Raw genomic sequence first — 16,739 nt, 5'->3', positions numbered from 1 at the left:
ATTGTTGCCAAGAAATACTCAGCCATGCGCAGAAGCTATTTGAAAGAGTTGCTCATTCATTTCAATGGGTTAAGGTGGCCATGTCTCCACGGGACTATCAACAGTGTCTTCTCTTCACTCTTGAGTTGAATGATTTTTTTCGTCCCCATGTGACCTGGTTGTAAGCAGTGTCATGCTTTCAGTCGCAACGGAAAGTATTCTGGCTAGGCGTTTGTTGCAGCTGGACTGTCTCAGTGTTTTCAGCTAGGTTGCTGTGTGCAGCCAGGGCTCTTGTCCATAGTTGATGGGGTGGCTGTGCAGGACCGTGCCCGGCAAGCACTGGCCACTGACGAATTGGCGGCAGCCCTGGCCAAGCTGTCGGTCCTCTCCCAAAAAATGGTGGAGCAGGCTGCACGCGAAAAGACTGAGAAGATCATCAGCGCAGAGCTGCTGCGCGCGGCCAGCAAGCCAGAGCTGCAGCCACACCTTCAGAGCGTGGCACAGTCAGCCTTTGGGGGCCTTCGAGCACAGGAGAAAAGTGAGCAGCCATTTGTCTTTCTGCTCCCGGTTGCATCCTCATGGGTGGTGCATTCATTGTGTGCAGGTGATGGGGCCACCTCTGACGGAGAGGCAGCCACCAGTGTGCTGGAGGTGCCAACTGTTGCGGCTGAGCAGGAGGTGTCTCTGGTTTGTGCCTTTCGGGGATGTTTCAGGCTTTTAGCTAGCAAAAGCAATGCACTGACTGCTTCGTCGCAGAACGATACATAAAAAAAAATCAATAAAAGACGTCTACAACCGTACTTAAAATAGCTGCACCATCGAGTAAAGTTTCATTTATCTCTATCCTTTCATATACCCTATGGCCTAGAAAGAATAATAATTTCTGCACAGGATCTATGTTTTTCATTGTTGCTCTGTGAACAAAGTGATGCAGGTGTTTCTTTTTTTTCATGCATTAAGAATGTGGTCAATTTACTTCTTTTGACATCCAACTATAGTGTAGTAGTTCTATCATTTTTATTTTCTTAAAAACACTGCATATAGTTTGTTTCAAATACATGTACAGTCGCCGACCGATTATTCGGACCTCACGGGGACCGCCGAAAAATCTGAATAAACCGGAGTCCGAAAAAACAAAATCAGAAAAAAAAGAAAACTTTATTTCTATGCACTGGCATGCCCTATGCACTTATTCAGGCCCCGCAATTGGCTGGAAAGAATCGTGAATACGCTGCTGGACGCTCCGTTTGCGAGCAATCAGATCGGCTTGAATCTCGGAAAGGGTCGTGCTGTCACTGTAGGCAGCTGCAAGCATTGTCACCGCATTCACAAGGTCCGCGTGCGACGGCAGTGGAACAGGTGGTGCATCGTCCTCTGACTCAGATTTCTGACGAATTATCTCGTCATCGTCCAGCTCCGCGCATGTGAGTGCTGCACTGTCGGCATTTGAAAAGTTCTCAAAGGTGACTGCGTCTGGGATCACCCTGCTGCCACTGCGCAAGTCTTGCAGCACATGTTCGCCATCTGTGGGAAGCATGCCGGACGGGAGATCCTGGGCCGTGGCATCCGCTTCATCAAGTCCAACAAATCCAGCATGTCGAAAGCAGCTTCGGAGTGTGGCTGCCATCACTGCCTTCCAGGCGTCAGCAAGCATGCTGATCGCCGACAGCAGAGTTACAGCATACTGCTTGCCGGCGTCAATGCACAGAACCATGCGGCTGAGCAAGCGTGCTCTGTATAGCACTCTCAAAATTTTAATCACACCCTGGTCCATGGGTTGAAGGACGCTCGTTGTGTTTGGTGGCAGGAATTCCAACTGAATGGATTCCAGGTCATCAATGTGGCCATGTGCACCGCAATTGTCCACAAAGAGTAACACCTTGCGATTTTGGGCCTTGAATTTCCGGTCGAGCTTGCGTACAGCGGCAGCGAAAAGATGCTGCGTAATCCAAGCCTTCGAGTTGGCTTCATACCACACAGGCCATGTTTTTACCCCCTTGAAGCATCTCAGGCTCTTTGATTTCCCAATCGCAAGAATCGGGAGCTTTTCGTTTCCCGACTGTTGCTGCCAACCATCACTGTGACCTGGTCTTTGCTGTGCCTTCCGCCGTGGCAGGGGTCGCCAGACACGGACAGTGTCTTCTCGGGTAACATCTTATAAGAAAGGTCTGTTTCATCACAATTGAAGTTGTCGGAGCGGTAATTTGTTACAAGAGTCTGGTCCACGGCACCACTCTCACCACACATCTTCTTGAAAGTGAGGTCGTACCTCTTCTTAAAATTACGAAGCCAGCCATTGCTTAACTTAGAGCCCTCGATGTTCATTCGCAGTGCGAGGGCCTCCGCCTTTTGTTTCAGAAGATCGCCCGACACTGTTATCCTCTTTGCAATTGTCGCACACAGCCACATGTGGAGCTCTTCTTCGAGCTTTGGGTGGCTGCCCTCTCTGAAGTTTTTTCTTTCCAGCGCTGGGAAGAAGACTTCAATGATTTGTTCAAAATCTTTTTGTTTTTCATATAGTCAGACACAGTCTGCTTCGAGGTGCCGAACTCCCGGGCAACTTCGCTCTGCAGGCGGCCATTCTGCACTTGATGGATCACGGCGATCTTCTTCGCCATTGTCATCGTTGTGTATTTGCCACGCTTCTTAGCTGAATTCCCCGGCGCTGACTGCCCCGATGTTGGCGCTATTCCTGTGTGCTTCGTTTGTCTCTGCTAGACGTACACAACACACAAGCAACACAAGTAGAATGAACACTGCACACTATAACTGCACCGCACCCCGTCGCAAAGAATAAAGAAGAGACGACCGGGCCAGCGGCTACTGGAATTTGACCTGGATTTGGATGGGCGAGACCGAAACTAGCCATTGTGCCGGAACACACAAAAACGATGATGATGAGCGGACTCCGCCCCTACCGCCACCTCGTGGGGTGGTAAGGAGGCTCATTCCAAAACAGAAATGGCGCTTCATGCTTCAGTCAGCGTTGGTGTGGGTAGCTGCTGTCGATCGAGTTGGCTCGAGTAGGGTCCGAAAAATCAAATGAAATGTTGCGAAGTGTCCGAAATTTCGGTATTTATTATGCATTACGGCCTATGGGAAGGGTGACGGTGCCGCGAAGCAGTCCGAATAATCGAGTATGTCCGAATTTTTGGAGTCCGAAAAATCAGTTGGCGACTGTATCTTTGAAAGGGTTCATTGTAATATGTGGCTTTTAGCTTTTACGTGAATGCTTTACTGTTTATAAGCTATTTTGGCATTCGTAAGAAAGAAAACTTCTGACCAACCCATTTGCAGCAGTTTTCGAACTATCATCCCTTCATATCTATATCTTTAATTGTTCTGGAGCTGTGTTGGTGATAAGAAATGTAAAGAGAGCCTTTTTCAAATGTTTAAAGGCCAGGAGGTTTTCTTCTGTGCCACACTGACCATGGGGTTTGTAATGCATTCCCAGCATTGCAGATCTGATGAGGTGGCGATTTTTGGCGCTACTCTCTTCTATGGGTAAGACTTCTGTGAATGTTAAAAGATCCCCACAGTACAGCTTAGAAGCAAATCCAACCGGTGCTTTAAACTTGGCAAAGGCTGTAGGGGGTCACTAATTTCTGAACAGATTTCGGTAACTTCGTGCGACCTTATGCCACCTTGTGCCATCCCTGAAGCTTGTCCTTCCTCATTCCAGTCTGCAGATGGAGATGGTGACACAAAGACGTCTGTGGATGAGGAAAAGCAACCTTCATGTGAAAGCTATAGCAGCATGGAGCATGCCTATTCATCCGCATCCAAGAACAGTGCTGGTTAGTACTTGATCACTGTGCCCTTATTGGTCGTGTGGCATCCATTTGCTAGGTACAGTCCTGGGTAGCACTAACTTTAATGCACTCGGCTACCTGACAGAGAGAGACTCATGTCACAGTAAAATTTTTTTGTTGTGTGACAAATCTAGATGAAATTAACTGTTCTGTGAAGTGTTTTCTGTTGTTTATTTCAGGTGTGCTCTCAGATTTCAGGTGCAGTATAATCTCAGTGATACACTTCTAAGGGGTTGGGAAGTATCCTATTATTAAAACTAACTATCTTTGCATGAACAAGCGTGAGAAATGTATTCATGCAGATCTGTTTTATGGCTGAGGCGTTTATTTTTGATCAAGTGGCTACAACTCGCAACTTCTGATTATTACAGCACGACTGGCAATCGCAAAGTCAACAGTGTGCGAGCTGTGCACCATTGTGAACTGCTCGTGGTGTGTACAGCATAATAGCAGGTGGCTACATCTACAATGTGCGGGCCGTACGCCGCTGCGGACTGAGTACAGCGTGTAACTAGCAATGCATTTTTCTAAGGCGAAAGCTTTTATAAGGCTCATGAGTATGGACAGGATTTGTGCGTCTGCGAAGGATGTCAAATACTCATCGTCGAGAAATGAATTGATTCATGACTAAAAGAATGGCTATATTCAAAATTGTTTTGATGTGGAGTAATTAATTAATTAGAGCCTAAAGAGTGAATACGTCAAAATAGCCAAGGACGTCGATAAGTGTGCAAAATACGTCAAAATGTGCAAAAAAAACAACAACATGGGAATTAACAGAACAGAAAAAAGAATCAAAAGAGAAAAGGTAAAAGCAAAAAAGAAAAAGGAGCAACAAAAACATATCACCGATCGGTGACGTAAGCGTGATGCGGTGGCGCTTCTGTCGCCAGGCTGGGCCGACTGGGGGTGAAAAGTAGGGTTAGCACCCATAGGAATACATGGAACCGAAATATTTCAAAGCAGTTTTCTCATTTCATGGGGCACCTATGATGTCGTTATTCGGCACAAAGCTACCATGAACATTCTAGAACAGATCGTAAAAGTATTAAACCTTATTACTGAGGCGAAGTATTTTTAAAACACTGCAAAACCTATGGGAGTGCAAGTTGGGAGGGCGACCCATAGAAACACATGTAAGCACAACTTACCGCAACATTTTTCTCGTTTCGCAGAGCACCAGAAGTGATGGCCGGTCGTTAAACGTTGGCCAGCACTTTAAAGAAGTGTGTTACAACGTATGCTGCGTCATTGCTGATGCAATCTACTTTTAAAACCCCTCGTTGTCTAGAATCCAAGTTAGAAATGTTTTGCGGTAGCGCGGCCCATACAAAATATATGTAAAGAATGGTTCGCAAAAAAGCTGACGTTTAGCTTACGAAAGCTTTGTTAAGGGCTGCTGCATTCTTTCAAGACCATGAATATATGTATGCAACACTATTTTGCATCGGACATCTCTGTAAAGCATTTTTATCAATAAATATGTGTGGTGCGCTTCCAGACGAACTCCCACGCCTAGGAGGTGAGTATACCCAAAGCTATATTTTTTTTCTTTTTGACGAACTTTGTTTACCACGTCTCGGCATCATGTTTCAATGTAAAAAAAAAAAGGAAAACATTCCAAATGCTGGCGACGCGCATGAGCTGCGTAAGGCAGTTATGATACTGTCGAGACACGGTTCATTTTGTAAATTGAGATGAATAAAATGCAAAATAGCCGGAACGATGTCATTCCGTTCTGAAAACATTGATCATGGCTAAGTAGAGGCGGCAAGTATTAAAACGAATGCATATTGGTGTGTCGTGATACATGCATGTGGTGAGCAAGTCGTAAGCAAACATTTTGAGAGGCTTTATATTCCGACGTCCGTGCACGCGCTGCATGGTCTGCGCCGTACAGAAAGAAAAAAGAAAAGACAGGTGAGGAAACTGCATAGAAAGTTCAGAACAATATGTGAGAACCGTAGCGATACCACGGGAAAATTAAGGAAAAAATAGTTAACTAGCATATATGCTCGTTGATGACCTTGCGCGCACCCACCCGATTCAAAACAATTGTATGCCTGGACGGTCTCTGCTGTGAAGTGACTCGGAGAAAAAAATCAAATACACTACAATATTTGCCATGCCTAATGGTAGCAGAGCGCCCGCGTTAGTACGGAGGACTTCCGAATGTGTTTCAGGCGTAGCAAATGGGCCCGGGTGTACAACGCCGTCAATGTACAGCTTTTCATCGTAGCGCTTTTTATCCGATTCCGACAAGCTTTTCACGTAGTCCGACATTACTGCAGCGCACACTACATTCTCTTGCAAGTACTGCAATTCTGACGACTTGCGGGACAGTTCACAGCACGATAAACTGACCGCGCACAGTTGCAGACGACCATGCACCCCCTGCTGCGTCCTGCGCTGTCGCTAGCAGACGCTCTGGAGCTGGAGGCGGCCGCGGTGGGTATCGCCAGGTGCGCCATCGTCTGCTGCAATGCGCGATTCTCATTCGCACCATATTGTTGTATGGTGTTTGACAACTGCTTTTTAAACGCAATTCTGTCTAAGATGTACCACTTGAGTGACAGTATTATGAAGCTAATTTACCCCATGCGGCAGCATATCAGACTTGAAACAAACTGCGCGATTCGCTACATGAGCCTTTTGGGGGTGTCCGGATTCACAACGTAGATTATTCGGGGAGTTTTAAAAGTAGACTGCCTCGGCAATGACGCAGCATACTTTGTCACACACTTCTTCAATGCGTTGATCAACGTTTAACGAAGGGCCACCACTTTTTGTGCTCTGTGAAACGTGAAAAATGTTGACGTAAGCCTGTGTTTACATGCGTTTTTATGGGTCGCCCTCCCAACTCGCACCCCCATATGTTTCGCGGTGTTTTAAAAAAACTTCGCCTCGATAATGAGATTTCATACTTTCATGATCTGTTCTAGGGTTTTCACGGTTAGTCTGTGTCGACTAACGACATCATAGGTGCCCCGTGAAATGAGATTAGTGCTTTGAAATCTTTTGGTTGCATGTATTTCTTTGGGCGCTAACCCTACTTTTCACCCCCAGTCAGCTGCAGCCCCCCTTTGTTTGTAAACACGGTGTTGGTCTACAGAAGACAGAAAAAAAAATGAATGAAAAAGTGACAAATGAGCGCAAAGAGTCGTGGGAAAAGCTTTTGCCTTACCGCACTAATTTTTTGAGTTTGCCAAAAAACAGTATGCCATTAATCTAAATGTAGCATAATAAAATCACAATTTTTTTACATGAAATATTCATCTGTCTCATGAATTAAGTAACAACTATGGTACTGATGACGACCGATTTCTCGGACTCTCGGGGGACCGTGAAAAAATCGAAAAGTCAGGTTTTGTAGAAATAATATGTAGAAACTGATTGCCATCATAGTGGAGGAAGGTGTCAGTTGACCAGTCTAATGCTTGACGGTCTCCTTGTGATGTTTACACACACAATAGGCAGCTAATGGCGTTCGATGGCTGTACTGCCGTCAGCACCTTGTTGGCAAACATGCTAGCTTAGATGAAGTCCAGATGCATAAGCAAACCTTCCACTGCGAGTTAACTGAACCACCGCGAAACGTGGCAGGGCCCATGTGCAGCCACTGCGTTACACAAGGGCCCTGTATTGCTAGCTTAAAATGTACTTTATACAGTTGCATTTTCTACCGCCTTGAAGCCTTGATTAATGACACTCCACAATACATGTTACCTGAAGGCTTAGCTGTTGGCAGTGGTGGCGTGACGAAAGCAAATGAAATCCAAAAATTCGAGCGATCAGTTGCGATGCATTCGAAATTTCGGAAGGTCATGTAAATTATTTGTATGGAGTATGTCGCAGTGCCGAGAAAAAGTCTGATTAAATGTCTGTCTGAATTTTCGGTCGTCGGCTGTATTCTCGATCAGTGCTAGGCTTAGTGAGCCTTCCCTGGCATTCCATAGGTGTACTAAAAAAGCATCCCCAAATAGTGAACTGTAACTGGTCGCTTGCAGAATGCTTTCAGTTTGATGTGTCGAACGGTCCAGTCCTCTGGGACACAAGGGAGTTTCCTGGGACTCAAGGGAGTTTCCTGGGACACAAGGGAGTTTCCTTATCAAGTGCCACGCTGTCTTGTGCAGTGGCTCCCTCGCCACGGAAGCATGCCCGCAAGTCTCCTCTGGTGCCACGGCAGGTGGAGAGCCCTGTATTGGAGCTCAGCTCAGGGGCCAAGACACGCCTCGAAGCATTGCTGACGGAAGGGGACCTGCTGGAAGTGTCGCTAGATGAGACTGGCCATATCTGGCGCATCCTGCAGGCCACCAAGCCCCCACGGGACCCCCTGTCACCCTTCGAGGGCTTTCCAGAGTTTGAAGTAAGGGGCTTTCTGATTGAAACTCTTGCCTTGGCTTCTCTGGGTATATGTACTGCGCTGAGCCTGCCCATCATTCAAGTGATGGGCAGGCTCAGAAAGCCATGGGCAAGAACACGACACATTGATTGCATTCAGATGTTCAGTTAGTAGCTGCACAGTTTTTTCTTCTTTTACTCTTGCATTTGTGTGATATTTTGGACCTTGTGGTGTGTCTTGTATACAGTAGAACCTCGTTGATATGTTCCCGGTCCATACGATTTCCTGTTTCATACGTTCAAAATCGCGAAAAGTAAAAGATCTCCCATAGAGTTAACTATTCTTCTCCCGGTTAATATGCGCCCAGATAACACGATTTCTCGGTTACTATGTTCGAAATTTCGGCAAACCGTGGTCGTATAATGCATTTTGCGATTAACTGGACATATGCTAACGAGCGCTCGCAGTGTGAAAAACTGATCAGCAGCGGTCACCCGCTGCAGTTGCTTTCCTGCAGTGCCTGGGTGCAACGGGGCAAAGCATCAATGAACACCAGTGAGCCAACATACGAGGCACTCGTTCCCGTGAAAACATGACTTCACAAGGAGAAACGCAGTGGCTTCTTTTGCGGTAGCTTTGGGGCATAGGGATGAACCATTTGATAACTACAACAGCGTGCGCACAGGTGCTTGAAAACCTTGAATACCATTGAATTACGGAAGTCTCTTTTCAAGGCCCTTAAAAACCTTGAATTTATGACTGGTCCTTGAAGATTCTTGAATTCCTTGAATACTAAATTAGAACTGGTGTTTTTCGTCATGAAAACGTTTTTGTTGCTAAACTTTTATTCTTGACTGAGTTCTGAATGAACTGCAGGGAAGGAAACGTATCGATTTTTAGCCTGTTTAGCTCATTCTCGTTAGGCGGCTGGCAACACTGCAGTGGGCGCGTGGCTGCGTCGTCCCATCGCTATCGCATCGCCATCACTCACCGAGCCCAACGTTTTTAGATAGGTTTACCGAGCCGTGCGGCCGTGTCTACGCTGGCGTTGCCCTAGTGCTTGCATTTTTGGAATGAGCATGGCTTCTGCATGTCAGCGCACATGATATTTTCATATGTGACACAATGCCCGGAAAGAGCAAGTTTCAGGCTACGTGGCTCCACCATGACGAATACAAGCAGTGGATTGCGCCTGATACAACGAGTCCGCATCGAGCTAAGTGCAAGCTTTGCGGTAAAACTGTGGATGTGACTGCCATGGGTGAATCCGCTTTAAAAAGTCACATGAAAAGCAGCAAGCATATTGGCGCAATGAAGGTAGCGCAAGGGAGCGCGTTGAAAAGGTACCTGACGCCGGTCGCGGTAGAGCAGTCTACTAGCGCGTGTTCCTCGCAGTCGCCAAGCCTAAACGATGCTTGCAAAGCGCACGAGCTTGTCACTGACGCTGAAATTCTTTGGACTCTGAAAGTTGTGACATCCCACTTTTCGTACCGGTCGTCATCCCAAGCAGGGGAGCTATTTCAGCGCATGTTTCCGGACAGTGAAGTGGCAAAGGCGTTTTCTTGTGGTGAGAAGAAATGCGCCTATATGACGTGTCGCGGTCTCAGGCCCTTCTTTCTTTCAGCATTGCAGCGAGAAATAGAACAGTGTGAATTCTATGTCGTACTGTTTGACGAGTCGGCAAATGACTTTCTGCAAAGTAAGCAAATGGATGTGCACTTGAGGTGTTGGGACTCTGCTCACCAAGTGACGACCAGGTATTACACCTCCGTTTTTATGGGGCATTCCACAGCCGATGACATTCAGGAAAAGTTGCTAAGCGCCCTCGAGCCTTTGCCTCTTGCCAAGATTCTTCAGATATCGATGGATGGGCCCAATGTCAATCTGAAGTTCTTCAAAGGTCTTCAAGAGCACTTGCAACAAAACCACCAAGTTCTGTGTGTGGACTTAGGCACTTGTGGGCTACACACAGTGCACAATGCTTATAGGGCTGGAGTTTCAGCAACTAAATGGGGACTTGACTGCTTGTTGTCTAGTCTGAGTGCAATTTTTGAAGGTGCTCCAGCACGGAGACAGGACTTTTCGGCAGTTACAGGCCAAGACACCTTTCCTCTTAAGTTTGTCGCCCACCGGTGGGTGGAGAATGTTCCTGTAATTGAGAGAGCGTTGCTGTTGTGGTGTGACATGAAAAAGTACATTGAGGCTGCTAGAAAAAAAGAAGTCAACCTGCCAAAATGTGCATCGTTCAATAACTTGTGGGAGTTCTGCTGTGATGCTTTACTGCCAGCAAAGTTGAATTTTGCCTTATGTGTGGCGATGGCACTGAACCCTTTTCTGGTAGAGTACCAGACAGACAAACCAGTGGTTTTTTTCCTTGCAAGGGATTTAGAAACTGTTCTCAGAAAGCTGCTGACAAAGTTTTTGAAATGTTCGATCCTGTCTGCCAAAGGGATAGTGGGTCTGCTGAAGATCGACATTGATAATGCCGAGAACCATGTTCCACTTGAAAAGGTGGATATAGGCTACAAAGCAGAGCAAGTTCTCAAGAATTCTAAAGTGAGCTCAAAGGACGTGTTTCAATTCCGGATGGAATGTAAACAGTTTTTGATCAGTGCCACAAAGAAAGTTCTAGACAGAAGCCCCTTGAAGTTTGCATTTGTTAGGGGCCTTTCTTCACTAGACCCACGACAGATGTGCTCGAAGCCAGAGGAATGCCTTGCAGGTTTCAGAAAAGTGTTGGACACCCTCATCACTGCAGGTAGAATGGCTGATCACCTTCGAGACACGGTGCTGGCCGAGTACACTGAGCTCCTGCACGAGCAGAAACATCAGCTTAGACAATTTGACAAGTGCGCTGACAGACTGGATGAATTTTACCCTGATCTCTTGAAGTTCAGTTCAACCTACTCGAAGTTGTGGAGCATTGTGAAACTTCTGCTTGTCCTCAGTCATGGCCAGGCAACTGTCGAGCGTGGATTCAGTGTAAACCGACAGGTGTGCATTGAGAATCTGAAGGACCTTTCATATGTTTCACAACGGATCGTGTGCGGTGCGGTTGAGAAAGCAGGTGGTGTTCTAAACATTCCAATCACCAAGGAACTGAGGATCGCTGTGTCAGCTGCAAGGCAAAAGTATGGAGCATACTTGGAAGCCCAGAAAAAGCAGGACCTTGAAGCTTCAAAGCAGAGAAAAAAGCACTGCATTGAGGAAGAGCTTGATGCAATGAAAAAAAAGAAAAAGAAGCTGGAATTGACAATTGATGATCTCATGGCATCTGCAAATGCCTATGCTGATAAAGCAGAGGCAGAAAACAATGTGACACACATTGTAAAGTCCAATAGCCTCAGAAAGACTGCCAAAGACAAGAGTGAGGAGCTACATGCCATCAAGCTCCAAATTCAACAAAAGCTGCTGGAGCTCCCCTGAAGTAGCCCTGAAGAGCTGCTTCCTAAGGATTTTTTTGTTTTGTGCAGTTGAAGCAGTGGGCAATATTTTGTGAGGGTATAGGAAATAACCAACTATTTTATAAAACTAATTTTTTACTTTTCTGCGGGATATGACCAAACTTTCACTGTGATATTTTATGAAGCTATATTTAATTTTTTTCTGTGCAATAGAAGCAAATCTGCGTAGTGATGTTTTTTTTCTTTGTGGAATAAATATTTCAGACGTTTTGAGAGCACTGTTTGAAGATCTTTGACATGGAAAAAAAAATTAAGCCCTCGAAGGGGGCCTTGAAAATCCTCCTATGGGGGCTTGAAATTCCTTGAATATCCTTGAATTTTTTTCTTTGCCACCTGTACGAACCCTGTACAACTACAGTGAAACCTCGTTGATTTGCAATGGCGCCATGACTGGCGCTGCGGCCGGCGGCGCCAAGGGCAGGGGTTGGTGGTCGTGGCGGTGGCTGTCAGCTCTACTCTTCCACGCAACTTCCAAAGCTTGCTTTACTCGTTAATTTGACACCGTTAATTTGGAAATACAGATTACTATTTCTGTCAGCGCAATCCCAAGATCCCAACCAACGCCCATGGAAAGGCTGTGACGTCGGACGGGCGCTACATGCTTCTGAATAAAAACCAAACCAAATCATTTCATGGTTACTTTTTTTTTGCGACAGTCGTCCATCCTTCCAACCATCAGTCATCAACGAAAGCACATGGTCAGTCGCCAGCATGACGTCTGCTTTAAGCATCGTTCGCTTCAAAAGGTGTCTGCACTATCACGCGTTCCAGTGATTGTGTGGCAGTGAACGGCGCCCGCCCCAAACGTGACATGATAAAGTGAAAACGAGGCATGCACAACCAGAGGAGCTCTGGCACAGTGCGCCTGTAGAAGTGTAGAGGTGTCCGATTGTCCTCCATTGGTCTGCCCAACAATCATTGATTTGGAAATGAGCTCTGTTCGCAATTTGCAAGACATGCTTCTGCTGAAATATTGTACATTTGTGCAAAGTGATGTTTCTGTGACATGGTTTTCAGCATAAATGGTATCGAGGGTGTGCTGTATATGTCTGCAGTTAGTCAGGAGAGAGGCAAGGCTTATGGGGTCACTCAGCTAGCAGGGAGGCAAGCTTCAGTGTCAGTTCAGGGTGCGCACAGGTTCCTGAAACCCTGAGAACCCTTGAATTTGGAAATCCGATTTTCAAGGCCTTTAAAAGTACTTGATATTTTTTAACCCTTAAAGTCCTTAAAAAATCATGTTCTAAAGATTGAAATCACAATTTACGCTAAAAGAAGCTCGCAGAACTCATGCAAAATAGAAAGTTGTTTATTTTCTCTGCACATATTTCCACTCAATGTTTGAAAAGAATTTCGGCTGTGTGTATTAGTTGGCCACATTGAGGTGATCTAATCGCCCATTCTAAAATAGTCATATTGCCATCTCCATCACCGACCACTCACCATGTTGCTGTTTTGCGTTCCAGGTGTGTTGCCATGACCAGACGCGATGATTTTGCATAGGCGAGCTTTCAGATATTTCTCTATGTGTGAATGCAGCAGTTCCTCGATGCAAAACAACAATTCCCAGAAAGTGTAAATTTCAAGTGCGTGGCTGAGCCACATTGACTACAAGGACTGGGTGGCTCCGGATGCAACGAATCCTCACCGAGTGAAATGCAAGCCATGCTGGAAATCCTTAGACCTGGTTTCTATGGGTGAAAAGTAGTGCATAGAGTGGGAAGCACAGCACAAGTACGAAGGCAGCGGCAGGTTCGGTGTGCGAATATTGTACTGCTGGCACAAACCTGCGACCAGTCGATACTCCATCGCAGTCATGTGGCATTGACAGCGCGTGCAAGGTCAGTGGACTGGGGACAAATGCGGAAATTTTATGAACGCTGAATTGAGCTCATGTTTCCTGATAGTGAGATCGATAAAGGCTTTTTATGCAGTTAAAACGGCTTCTGACTTCTTTTCTTTCACAGCTACAGCGAGATATAGACCAGTAGAAAGCTGTCATACTTGAACGAGTGCCTTCGAGAGAAACTAATGCATGTACGCATAAGCTATTGGGACTCTCGAAAAAAGTTGGTCACAAGATACTACACATCTGTGTTTATGGGGCATTTGATGGCAGCCAACACCCGAAAGAAACTGTTGAGTGCACTGGAACCTTTGCCATTGGCAAAGATCCTTGAATCTCAGTGCATGGACCTGATGTGATCCTCAAGTTTTTCAAAATGCTGCAATGCCACCTACAGGAAAACTACAAAGTCCAGAGTCTTGACTTGGGCACTTGTGGCCTCCACACAATCTGCATTTCCTACAAAGCAGGCATCGCAGTGAGTAATTAGGGACTTGACACCTTTTTGTCTAGTCTATGTGCACTGTTTGAGGATGCCCAGCTAGGAGACAGAATTTTTCAACAGTCACTGGGCAGGCAAATATGTTGTGCATCGCTGGGTTGAGAATGTGCTTTTCATTGAAAGAGCTGTGGAACTTTGCAACGATGTGCGGAAATATGTAGAATCTGCAAGGAAGAAGCAAGTGAGCCTGCCAAAGTGTGTGTCTTTTCAGAACATTGTTGAATTCAGCCGGGGCACATTAGTAGTGGCAAAGTTGAACTTTTCTCTTAGTGTCGTTGCCATACTAAAGCCTTTCTTGATGGAATACCAAACAGACAAGCCCGTGTTGTTTCTTCTGGCAAGAGACAGAAAAAATCATCAGGAAGTTGATGACAAAGTCTAATATGTGTTCAACATTCTCTCCAGCTACAGAGAATACTGGCTTGCTGCAGATTGATGTACAAGACCCAATCATGCGCCACTTTAATAAAGTGCACCTCAGTTACACAGTCGAGCAAATTGTGAAGGAGTGCAAAGCAAGTGCACATGATGTATTTCAGTTAGGATGGAATGCAAGCTGTTTCTAGTCGCAGTGACGAAGAAAGTCCTTGAGAAGAGCCCCTTGAGGTTCCAAGTAGTTAGAGGTCATTCCTTTCTTGACCCTCGGCACGTGCTGCAGGCCTAACGAGTGCCTAGCAAGCCTCAAGAAACTGTTGGAAGGCCTCATAGCAGCTGGGAGATTGACAGACCAGCAGTGAGACACGGTACTTGCAGAGTACACTGAGCTGTTGCAAGAGCAGAAACATCAACTGCGACTTTTTGAGGAATCCACCAGCCTAGACACATTCTGTAGTGGGCTTTTGCAGCTGAGTGCTTATGCAGAACATTGGAAGATTGTAAAATTTTTGCTTGTGTTGAGCCATGGTCTAGAAACTGCTCAGAGAGGGTTCAGCATCAACCGGCAGATCTGCGTAGAGAACAGGAAAGGTCAGCCATGCATCTCGCAAAGAATAGAGTGCAATGCAGTGGAAAAAGCTGGTGGTATTTTTAACGTCATCACAAAGGATTTGCAGGAGATCGTGTTAGCTGCAAGACATCATTATTGTGCTTACTTGGAAGCCCAGAAGAAGCAGGAACAAGAACGTGTAAAGCAGTCGAAAAAGCGCCGTACTGAGGACTAGCTTGACATTCTCAACAAAATGAAGATCCTCGAAGCAGCTATCAGTGACTTGACTGCATCAGCTGATGGACTATGCTGAGAATGCGGGAACAGCTAATGACTTCACCTACATTATAAAATCAAACTCGTTGAGAAAAGCTGCAAAGGCTAAGGCCGAAGAATTGTTAAATCTGAAGAAAGATATTGAGACAAAGCTTCAGGAAGTACCTTGAACTTTGCTTGGTATGTATGTCTTGGCCCTTGAGTGCAATAAATGTGATAGCTATGTTTTCTTGAAAATGTCTCAAAATTAATGAGCTGCGTTGTAGGCCTTTCAAAAACGTCTAGAAGGGCCTTGAAAGTCCTTGAATATCCTTGAATTCTTGTCTCTGTAGCCTGTATGAACCCTGCAGTTATGTGCAGGCATTGCACGTACACAGTAAGTGTCCCCAGTGCATGATGCAGAGTCGCAGCATTAGAGTTGGGGTAAAATAGATAAATGCAAAGCACGTTAGGAAGCCATTTATTGCCTAATATCGCGTTAAGACACTCACTAGATGAGTGTTTATATAGTGGGTAATTGAGAACTTGCCGAGAGGTCAATGGACGAGGCGTGAGGTCTGGCAGTGAGGAAAGGTTCCCAAACGTGTCAGCCAGCCACAGGCAAAGGAGAAGAAATTTTCCTGCCACAAGTGGCAGTTTTTGTCTCGAAAGCCTTTCCAGGCTCTTGGAACGAAATCCCATACACGAGAGCTGTGCGCGGGATCCGTGCATGGAATTTGTGCATCAGATCTATGTGCTAATGTGTCACTTGCTATAACAGATGTATGAAGAGAGAAATTAGCTGTCAGTCTTCCTGATGACGTAATGAGAAAAACTCGTCTTACCGGAATCGAACCTTCATCCTTTGCATCCCCAGCCGAGCGCTTTAACCAACTGTGCCACGCCCGGGATTGTGAAACGCACATCATAATTCTCCTAGTCTAACACGAGGATGATAGTAGCAACGACAATGACGCTGAAAGTAGTGGTAATGACAATATCAGTAGCAATGATAATGATGGTGTATTGAGTTGATAATGAGAGCAAACGTGATGCACAGTGTGCAGCAGCAACGCTCTGGCTTTCGCATTTCTGCAGTGTAGATTCCACAGTGCTCTCAGAATTTTTGGAATGCACCCTTCCCTTCTGGAACCAGCATGATGCCACAAGTGTGGTAGAATAGTGTAGTACTATTGCCCGTGGGATAAAGGCACAGGGTAGAAATAGCGCTATAATTTTTTTCAAGTCAGTGCTTCAAGTTCACGAAATCTTTTTGACTGCTCAATTATTTGAACCATTTGCATGCTGTTGTATCTGAAATAGTTATGTGACTAAATAATTGACTGGGCATTTTAATAGCCGTTGGGGTGCATACCTTGATCTTCTTTAGATGTGGAGTGGTTCTAAAGAGTGGGAAACCCTGGGCAGCTGCAGATTCTATTCGTCTCACTGCTGTTGAAGTTGATACATGTTTGTGCGTAGACTAGTTGCTGCTTATTCAACTGAAACTTGCTCAAAAAGGAACATGAAGCTGTATCCTTTCATCATTGACTGTGGCCCAGTAGGAAGTACTAGCAGGTGTAGCCCTGCTCCCAGCAGATTAAAGATTTTTTCTTC

The 16,739-nt window shown here is 45.7% G+C and overlaps 2 protein-coding genes across 6 annotated transcripts in view; both read left to right on the top strand.

Moving 5' to 3' along the window:
- The window catches only part of Kdm5 (Lysine demethylase 5), a 155,568-nt gene that overhangs the window by 101,115 nt on the left and 37,714 nt on the right, over positions 1 to 16,739 (top strand). For 3 of the 5 annotated variants that reach the window (XM_084605930.1, XM_084605799.1, XM_084606013.1), the window contains 3 exons: positions 301 to 666; positions 3,662 to 3,776; positions 7,925 to 8,157. In XM_084605930.1, the coding sequence (XP_084462056.1) occupies positions 301 to 666; positions 3,662 to 3,776; positions 7,925 to 8,157 (714 nt within the window). The remainder of the gene's footprint in view (positions 1 to 300; positions 667 to 3,661; positions 3,777 to 7,924; positions 8,158 to 16,739) is intronic. The other 2 variants (XM_084605861.1, XM_084605829.1) reach the window with 2 other exon arrangements.
- Positions 8,166 to 16,729, top strand: LOC146207174 (uncharacterized). The gene has a single exon (XM_084606253.1). The coding sequence runs from the start codon at positions 9,259 to 9,261 to the stop codon at positions 11,557 to 11,559; it is 2,301 nt and encodes a 766-aa protein (XP_084462379.1). The 5' UTR covers positions 8,166 to 9,258; the 3' UTR covers positions 11,560 to 16,729.

This window comes from Amblyomma maculatum, chromosome 1 (assembly GCF_055883805.1).
Source record: "Amblyomma maculatum isolate TAMU_Amacu chromosome 1, ASM5588380v1, whole genome shotgun sequence".
Lineage (NCBI taxonomy): Eukaryota > Metazoa > Arthropoda > Arachnida > Ixodida > Ixodidae > Amblyomma > Amblyomma maculatum.
The sequence above is the reverse complement of the archived record's forward strand: the minus strand, read 5'-3'. Positions and strand labels throughout refer to the sequence as shown.